The sequence below is a fragment of the Thunnus albacares genome, chromosome 1 (assembly GCF_914725855.1).
Source record: "Thunnus albacares chromosome 1, fThuAlb1.1, whole genome shotgun sequence".
Classification (NCBI taxonomy): domain Eukaryota; kingdom Metazoa; phylum Chordata; class Actinopteri; order Scombriformes; family Scombridae; genus Thunnus; species Thunnus albacares.
The window spans coordinates 17,288,985-17,298,759 of record NC_058106.1 but is presented as its reverse complement, the minus strand read 5'-3'; the positions used below and the strand labels follow the sequence as shown (position 1 = coordinate 17,298,759).

General features: G+C 38.0%; 1 protein-coding gene across 1 annotated transcript; it reads right to left on the bottom strand.

Moving 5' to 3' along the window:
• Positions 1 to 3,682: 3,682 nt before the first annotated feature.
• On the bottom strand, positions 3,683 to 6,298 carry LOC122988384. The gene is made up of 2 exons (XM_044360646.1): positions 5,864 to 6,298; positions 3,683 to 4,829 (listed from the first exon to the last, which is right to left on the bottom strand). The coding sequence occupies exons 1-2, from the start codon at positions 6,203 to 6,205 to the stop codon at positions 4,500 to 4,502; spliced, it is 672 nt and encodes a 223-aa protein (XP_044216581.1). The 5' UTR covers positions 6,206 to 6,298; the 3' UTR covers positions 3,683 to 4,499.
• Between the last annotated feature and the right edge of the window lie 3,477 nt (positions 6,299 to 9,775).

Below are 9,775 nucleotides of genomic sequence, written 5' to 3'. Positions count from 1 at the left end.
TAGAAGATGATTAGAGAGGAGTGTATAAACAGTTTCCATCATCGGCGCACGTCTCAAGGAACGCAAATGTTTTTAGTATACGTATATGCTCTTCTCTATTTTACAAGGATAACTTCAAGTGTTGCATTGCTAGACATCACAACTTTATCAAATATCAAAACATTCCTGGCTGGAATGTTTGTATTTGACCTTCGGCTCAACAGGATGCACAGATGCACATCAAGAATCATTGTTTTCATAAAGAACAAGTCATCCATATTGCTAGCCTGGTTCCAGACCCAAAATGAAGTAAATAAATGAAACAAAATGGCTAAACGTCTGATTATCAGGCTCCTACATTTCCTCAAAATCTACTTGTGTATTAGAGACACAAGGTGTAGTCCCTGTATGGCCAGTGGCTTTCTCTTACAGACCATCGCCACTTTACTTTCTTCTCACTAAATCACACACAACACAGGATGAAACCCTTCAACTGTCACACATAAACAAAACATACCAAAAGATTCTTTCTTCAGATATTTTACTAATTAATCTTGATTTAATGTGATAATAGTACAGTCATTACTAAAATGTACATTCTTTATCAAATAGGAGTTTTACCTTTTCTCCACCGAGTAGCAGCTTATGAGGTATTCGTCCAGTGGGCCTCCACCTCACCAGAGAATGGATGTAAAAGCTTCCAACCACACCAACTACACAACTTTGGATCCATTACAACACACAGCACAAGAAACTGGAGTAGCACTGAGACTACAGTAAAATGCATTACAAGAACCATTGCTTTTTTCCCTCTTTTGTTGTTTTCTCTTGCTCTGTCTCTCTTTCTCTGTATGCCATGCTCTCTCGGTCTCTCTCTCTCTCTCTAATAGCTCAGGGCTGATCAGGGATCATATGACTGCTTTCTTGCAGATCCGTGCACTCTTTAGCTGTTTGTATACTGCCTGTGTTAATTCTCTGAATGGCTGCTTCTCAGTCCAGTCTGCAGTAATGCATAATTCAGGAAGCTGATGCTTTTATGTTGATATTGATTATGTTGTCCATTTCTTTTCTCCATGTTTCTTTCTCTGTTGACCGCACTGTTTTCTGCCCAATCTGTCTTTATATCCTCTGACTGTTTGACTTAGTGTTTGACTTGACTATTTTTGTTTTACTCTTCCACCTGTTTGCTTCCTGTCAATAACACAAGAGTCAGTATCAGTAAATGTGTGAGTTTCCTCATCATTTTGTCTTCCTGCAGATTTGTCTTCCTGTCTTGTTGTGACACTGTCTGTCTGTTTGTCTATAGGTAACTATGTTTAACACTGTAACACATATAAAAATGTACCAACAATGACAACACAGAGCTTTGCATTTGGACTGAAATGTATTGGAATTGAATACAACAATTAATTTTCATTCTCATGCAAGGGAAAAATGTTTGATCATGTCAGGCTGCAACTACTGATTATTTCAATTCCCTGTTAATCAGCTTATTATTTTCTCAAATAATCAGTTAATGATTTGGTCTTTCTCAAGTTCCCAGAGCCCAGGCTGACATCTTCAAATGCTTTTTTGCTTGAATGAATAATTGATCATTAAAATAGTTTATGATTCATTTCTGATTTGACCAATTCATTGTTTCAGCTCTGCAATCATGTCAATATTCAAAAAGGGTCAGAAATCAACAGTAAATCAAATCTATGGCATTAAATATAGGCATTCATTCTGATTTGAGCTGAGTAAACGCCCTTCCTACAGCAAAAGTACATAACAAAAGCACTCTCAGTCTATTGCTGCTTCCTTTTCCATCTCTTTCCTCCCTCGCTGCATCCACCTTCCTCCTCTGCTCTGCCTGTCTCATCTCTGAACCACACCTAAACAAACACACACTTCCAGGGTGATATGTTTGTACCATATGATCATATAAATTACTATATGGACACACCCTTCCTCATGAAAGACAGCTGATTCAACCAATCGGTGTTCTTCAGTGGATGTTTTTTCCACCAATAGGAATGTGATGCTGTTTCATCGTAGTAGCCTGCCTCTCTCTCTGCAGCAGTGCTGGAATTGGAGGGTGCTACTGTATGCTGACAGATTCTGATACAGTAATTCATTCGTATTACTTTTGATTAACAGAGAACAAAAACAGTAGTTATACTGTTTTGTAATATCAGAGGAGATAAAAGTGTAAATGTTACAAGGCAGGGGATAAAAGTCATTGTTTCCAATAGAATCTGTGCAATATACCAACTACACAATATGCTTCACACCATCATCCCTTATGTGCTATACCAATGTAAACATGTATGTTATCATGTGATTATTGTGTCTCACCTCAGGCAGTATGAAACTGAGAGTTGATCGTTGGTTCTTCAGAAATCAGAAGTCTGGTCCAAACATGGGATAGGTCTATACCTGTAGGTGAACTCAGAGGCAATGACTCGGTGGAAACTGTTACTTCCTGGCAAAACGCACGGCGAGAGCTTCAGTGTGGTCGTCCCAGTCCAGTCGCAGCAGCTACAGGCAGCAGTTAGTGGCTCCCATGTGACTTCCCATGATAGATAGTACCATACTTCCACAGCAATTATGAACATCTATCTATCTATCTATCTATCTATCTATCTATCTATCTATCTATCTATCTATCTATCTATCTGTCTGTCTGTCTATCTATCTACCTACCTATCTATCTATCTCTAATCTGGAGGTGCTGCAAGGCAGTTAAATCAGAACAAGCTTCTGTAGCTCTGAAGCAGTAAACCGGTACATGCTGTGGAGACATCACCGACAGAAACCACAACCATCACCCCACACAGCACCCAATGACAAGAGAGCAGGGAGAGTGAGAGAGGGGGAGGGGTTGAGGAGTAAAACAGCAAAGGGAGGAGAAGGAAGCGAGATGAGGGAGGAAGCTCGAAGGGGAATAAACACAGGAGAGAGGAGAGGAGAGGAGAGGAGAGGAGAGGAGAGGAGAGGAGAGGAGAGGAGAGGAGAGGAGAGGGGGTAGCAAAGGAATGACAGAGAGAAAATATACACACAACAGGAAGAGATACACACCCACACATTAGCATATACTGTTCATGTGAATGAAATATATTAAGATGTGAATGAAAACACCCAAATGTTGAAGCGAGGAGGGTCAAGCCTGTTGTTACAGACCAATCCCTGAATGTGGACTCAATGGAGAGGCTGGACCTTGTTGAGACAGAAAAGAAATCGGTCTTGTGTTTTGTGGAAGTGAATGACTTTGCAGCTAATAGAATGAAATGCTATCACTGCAGCTGGAAAGACTTCTCACTGAAATGTAAGACGAGGCTAATTCTGTCACTACTTTACCATAAACCAACAAAGGGAAACAAATAAGCAGCAAGATGAAAGATGAGATTTTTACACTCTTGGAGGGACGATAAAAATACAAATATTTTAAGGCCCAATCAGTAGATTTTGTCCATAAAATATCTGCATTGTATAATTAAAGAGTTATAAATGAAAAAAAAATTGTTAGTGTGTTTTTTTAAGACCCATCAAACAATTAGGCAGTAATAGCAAAATTTTCAGCACAGGGTGATCATTTGTGTATATCTGCATCAGACATTGCGCCTTTCATCTATAAAACTGGTTAATTTCAGCAGCAACTACTCTTAAATTTGAATAGAGTACCTTCTAAAATCTCTGGAAAGCAAAAATATGAAGGAAAAAATGTTTTTCAGAAGCAACAACATGTTTATTTGCAAAATATATACAGTAGAAACGATTCCCTTCAGAAAGATACAGAGGAGATATTTGTTCACAGTCAGTGTCTCTGTCTAATCTACAAAAATGTGTGAAATGAATCAGGCAGCGTTAGAAAGCAGAACAGTTTTTGGAACTAAATTGTATGGAACTGACTGTTTCCTAACTTTGTAGCTTATATGTTAAACAAAATAATTGCAGTCATTTCAAATTATACCAGAATTCGTTATGTTGTGAGCTGGCATAGTGCTGTTAGTCAGTCATCAAGGTTTACCTGGAAACCGTAAGCCAACGAGCAGAGCTAGACAAGGAGTTTAAAGTTGTTACATTGTTGTGTAGAGAGCCTTTCATACAAAACATATGACACATTAATCAGATCAATCAACCAATACCTCTAGACAAAACAATTACATAAATGGATGTGGACAAAATTAGTTGGATCTGACACAGTGTCAACCAAACCTGCTTCAAAATGATTTATTCTGGGGCTGTTGTTTTTGATTGCATTATATTTTACTGTAAAGTGCACCAAATTAACTAATAATTATATGCTTACTCTCATTTTTTTATTGGTAACAAAGGGGCGGCTCTACTGCCAACATCCAGAAAGAGAGACTCTTTTCTCTGTTTTCAAAGGATAAAGCTCATTATATTTACATTATATTTTGATGTCTTATAGGGGTAAGTGTGCAAAAATAAATATTAAGGAGTTATAATGGTTCGAAAAATCTATTTACAGGTTGAATACTCAAACAATCATTGTAAATTTCCTTTGAACAAGCTCTTCAGTCCTCAAACTCTGCAGCATAAAGCACTTGCTGGAATTTCATCCGCACCTCCATTCTTTTTTTAATGGTGAGCCTCTTCAGTGAAGGCAGAAGGCTGAGCAGAAACAGTTCGTCTTCATCTCTGAGGCTGGTAAGGGCATCTGCAGAACTTATCTCAGTTTCTGTGGTTGTTTGCCTTTTACGTTTGAGAGAGACTCCCATCTCTTCATGGTTGGTTGGGCAGGACTCCACGAGAGGGAAACTAGTGCTGACGACAGGCAGGGGAACATGCTGCTCTTTCTCGTCTTTATCTCGCTCTTTCTCCATGTCATCTCCACTTCCAGCTGCCTATGATGAGAGTGATGAGAGAAGTAAACAACAACCCTGATAACAGTAGCTTCTCTCATGCATGCTTCTTTTTCTTGGGTGATCACAGCCAAACATATCAAAGTCTGTTCAACCTACACCTCCTGCAGGGAACAAGACAGGTTTGCTTTGATTGGGTTTCTACTTGCTTGGAAGTTTACAGAGGAAAATAAAATATGTTGACATCATTATGATTATTAGTATATATTACTGTTTAAATAATATATATAAAAAATAAGTGTGGGTGGATGTCATGATATTATTGGTTGAAATGGGTTGGTTCAAGCCTACATAAGCAAGAAAACATGATTGAATTTTGATATAAGAATACAAAGAAATTGATTTTTTTAAGGGTTAAAAAGGCAGTTTTCATTTCATCTCGACTTAAGGTATATGTCTAGATTTTAAGTATATGATTTGTAACCTTATTATAAAGTGTTCGGCAGTTTTTTTTTAATGTTTTACTCTGTCCCACCTGTGTGTCAACTGTCGGTTTTCCGCCAACTGCTTTTACTTTGAAAAGCTAAACCCGGATATTCTGTGACGTTGCGCATCATTCCCCCACCCGCTTTCCGCGAAGACCCGTCCTACCCTGCCTCTGATTGGCTAATACTCGTTGCCTTCGTTGGTTTGGTTAGTTGGCTTCAGGCATGAAAAGTGAGATGATTAGTTTAGGGTTAGAAAATCAAAGTCAGAGCCAATCAGAGGCAGAGTAGGGCGGGTCTTCCCGGAATACGGGTGTGGAAATAAAATGAGGCGTCTGTCATGATGTGGCTGGACGTTTCCATGGTTTTGAAAATGAAGTTAATGACATATAGTGACAGACAGCTATGTACAAAGATAATTATATGAATACAGAACCGTCACAGAATAGAGACGACATCGGTAGCCAGTCATGTTAACAGTGGCTATGTTTCCATGGGCCTAAGTTAACAGTAGTTAGATAATAACTAATTTAAAATCGAGGATGTGAATACATTTTTTAATTAATACAGGACTGACAGGTGGACACACACCTCGTCGGTGTCTCCCATGCCAGCGGTTACTCTGGGTTTAACGTAGGCAGTGAGCCAGGCCAGCTGGTTGTACAGCACCGGGACGGGCCTCTCCACCGGGTTCTCGTCGTCTGTTAGCGGGGGGACGTTTCTCTTCGCCATTCGCTTCTTCGCTTTACAGAACTTGTCGCGTAGATTTTTCCATTTCAGCTTCACCGCTTCCTCAGACTTTCCCATGGACTCTGCGATTTCTTTCCACGACACGTGCGCCTTCAGATTGTCTTTGTAGTCCCGCCGGGATTGGTCGTAGAGATTTGGGTGTTCATGTATCATGTCCGCCAGCTTCTTTTCAAAAGTGTTCATTGTTGTTTTTTGTCTGTGCGTCTCACCGCGAAGTCCTTTCGTCCGCAGACAACGACCGAGGTTCGTCTTCCTCGCCAGGTTCGAGTCGGCAGAAGGAAGTTAGATGTCAATGGATTCAAAATAAAAGTGTTGTCATTAAAGATCCCTCCAGACATGTTTTTAGATGTATATAAAATATTCTACTTTGATTAATAATTTGTGCTTTTCCACAAAAAAATGTATAATTACCTCGTTAAAATCCTCAAAATGGCATCTGTTCCTCCTCCCTCGTTAAAAACTCCAGAATCTATAAATATGCAGATATTTCTCATTTCTAAAGTTTTCCTGACACAAGATGTCTCATACTTCACTTTAAAGTCCATTCTTAATTTACGTGCACTGTAGACTTCATGTTTTCACATCACACCTGTGTAAGTTGTATTTTGGACCAGAATTGGCTCCAAACTATTTGTGATGTCACAAATCCTGCTCATAGGCTGAGCCTATTTTTCAATGAGCACAGAGAAAATTTCCACTTTCAGCAGATAAATATGAAAACAGCCTTCTAGTGTCAAACTCTGCACATACATCATTCTGCACAGTGAAGCTGAAACATGCAGAAAAACACATTTTCGAGTGAAGGGGCACTTTAAGCTTTTTAAAATTATGTTGTCGTTGAATAAAATATCTAATTTTGTTTGGAAAGGAGAATATGATTTTATTTTTTTTTTAATTTCCATATATTAACATATCAATTCAATATATAGGATTTCCTTGTTGAAAGTAGCAGCACATAAATTAAAACAGAAAGTTGTCTGTAATAATTACATTAATTAAACATGACACTCATGCCACAGTTAAACAAACAAATTAACATTCCTTATGGCCACAGAGGCTCAAATGAACAGCTGAACATGTACAATGGTACAAATCAAACACACAAACTGCTTGAAAGGATGTTATTCACTTGACCATTGTTGGTCTGTCTCATTTTAAATATTCATATCATACCCTCCATAACCTATATGTAACAGTAAGTAGTAATATTACTACAGTAGTAATAGTAATATTAAATCCTGTATGGAAAACTATCTATAATAAAAACTTTGAAAAGTATCTATAGTTTTCACTTGTTGTCACCATAAGTCTCTGTTTGAAAATGTTTCATTAGGATCTATAAGGACAGTCATAAGATAGAAGCAACAATCTTACAAATCCTGCAATTCTCTCTACTTGACTTTCATTCATCAGTGTACTGTGCTTCTTGCCTGCATGCACTAGATGGCGTATTTACTCTTTTCTTTAGACCTATAGCTGTTGTTTTCATTACTACTGTAATGACTGAAAAGTAGACCCCTTGTCTTTGGGCTTAAAATAATTTTAATTGACTTCTCCTTTGAAAACACTGTTAAGGGAGTAGAAACGATGCATGTGGCTGAGTGTGTCTCATTATGTTTTATTCTTTTTTGTGTGTATCTTTAGGGTTTAAAATACTTTAATCTGTGCTACTGTAACTTAGTAGTGGTAAACACACACCAAAAGTGCTGGTTACAGTACAAACTTCATAATTAACATAATTGCTATCAGGTGGTAAAGGAGTTTTTAAGTACATGTTTTGTATACATAAAGAAATATGCTTGAAAAATGAAATTGTTTGTCAAAACATCATAATAAATCATTAGAGTAGATTGTGCATTTAAAGTTTATCCTACTGTATGTGTAAGCTGTTGTCAAGAATGTCCTTCTTATAAATGTAGTTGATTTGATGTAAATGCTTATTTCATGTGGATTTATGTGGAAGTTATGAAATAAAGCATGTAAATGCTTCCTTTACTAACCCGTACTCTTTTTTTATATGTAGATTTTTTTTTACACAAGGGTTTGGACCCTTAAGTTTGGGATAACATATGATTATCAAAGGCCAGAATTTAAATGAAGGCTAATTTAAATAGTTTTTAAATGGTAACCACATCAAGACTCCAGGCAGGTGTGATGAATGTTTACACCACTGCATTAAATTTCATTTACATGTGAAGGCCATGATGCCAGGTTGTAACAGATCAAACATTGTCACTGTTGGAGGCAGTCTAAGTGTCGCCAAGAAGGTTCCTCATGTGGGACAGTACAGATTACAGGGACAGCACAATGGACAACACCAATTATGAGGACATACTATCATAGGGATGTCACATGTGATTGCACCCCCAGTTACAGCAACAATTAACTGACTAGACTACCTCCATAGGGTCCTCAAGAGGTGGCAACCTGTTATTACTGGGATCCAGAAAGTCAAGACACCTTCATTTAAAGGGACAGCACAAATTATATAGAAAGAACAAGTGATAGTTATTCCATTTTGGCTAATAGACATGGAGAATTGTTGTTGTTGTTGTTGTTGACAGAGTCAAACACACAAAGGTTCATCCTGTCTGACCTTTTTTATGCTTTATGTGCATACAGAGTAATGGGACATCTCGATTGATGTGTTTATATTTGTTTAATTTGTTTCTAATTTTAAAATACATTAATTAAAAATACATTATCGCAATTTCTGCATAGTTTCCCTGAAGCTCCAACTATACTCAATACTTTAATTCACATGACAGAGTGACAACAACAATTCTGAGGCCTAAAATTTAGGTGATGGACCTGAAAAGGTTATTTAAGAAACCTTATGATCAAAGCTTAATGACATATTTAGTGGAAAGTTTGAGGAAACTAAATTACAGAAACTGGGATGAAGACCTGAACCTGAAGAGAAGAACAGGAAAACTTGCATCACGCTCTGGTGCAAAAATTTACAAATGGAGGGATAGTAATAGTAAAAAAACATCCATCTTTGCACAAAGATCTTTCCAGTTCCGTCTGTAAAAAGTCTTCAGTGTGCGTTCCCTCTTTGAGAGTTTTGGCAGTATGAGGCAACTAAACCCACTAATGCATGAACATTTTCAGCAGACCAGCATCTCACTCCTGCAGTGATGATGGCAGACTGCCTGTCAGTGGGGAGTCCAGAACCACAAGAGAGCAGTGGAGCCTTCGTCTTCCTGCACAAGCAGCAACAGCAACTTTCCTGCCTGTGAGTTAAGAGCTCATAAAAACCATTTGACAGAATAAACACATGAAAGCTTCATGGTATTTATTTGTTAGGTGAATGTAAATGATAGAAACCAGTTTGAGGGGGAAACAAATCATCAGGATAAAGCTTGAAGTCAAGAGGGCAGAACATTGACTCTGAAATAACCTTATACTATTGTTATGTAACTTATTATGTACATATTGATCATGTGCCAACATGTGTGCAAACTGTTGCCTAGAGAGAGCCCCAGGGACTCAATCAGACAGACCAGCACACCAAGACGAGGAGCAGCAATCATCTGCACAGACTGGGATGCTGATTATCAGAGCCAAGGATCACTTAATTAAATGTAAACATAAAATATCATTTCATAGGGTTTTAAAATTAGTACGTGGGCATTTTCAAGCTGTACTTTATATATATATACATATGTTATGTAAACTGTTACAGTTTGCTGTATATTTGTCTGCAGTGATTATGTACCCCAAGCTGCTCAAGTTGTTGTGTCCCAGTCG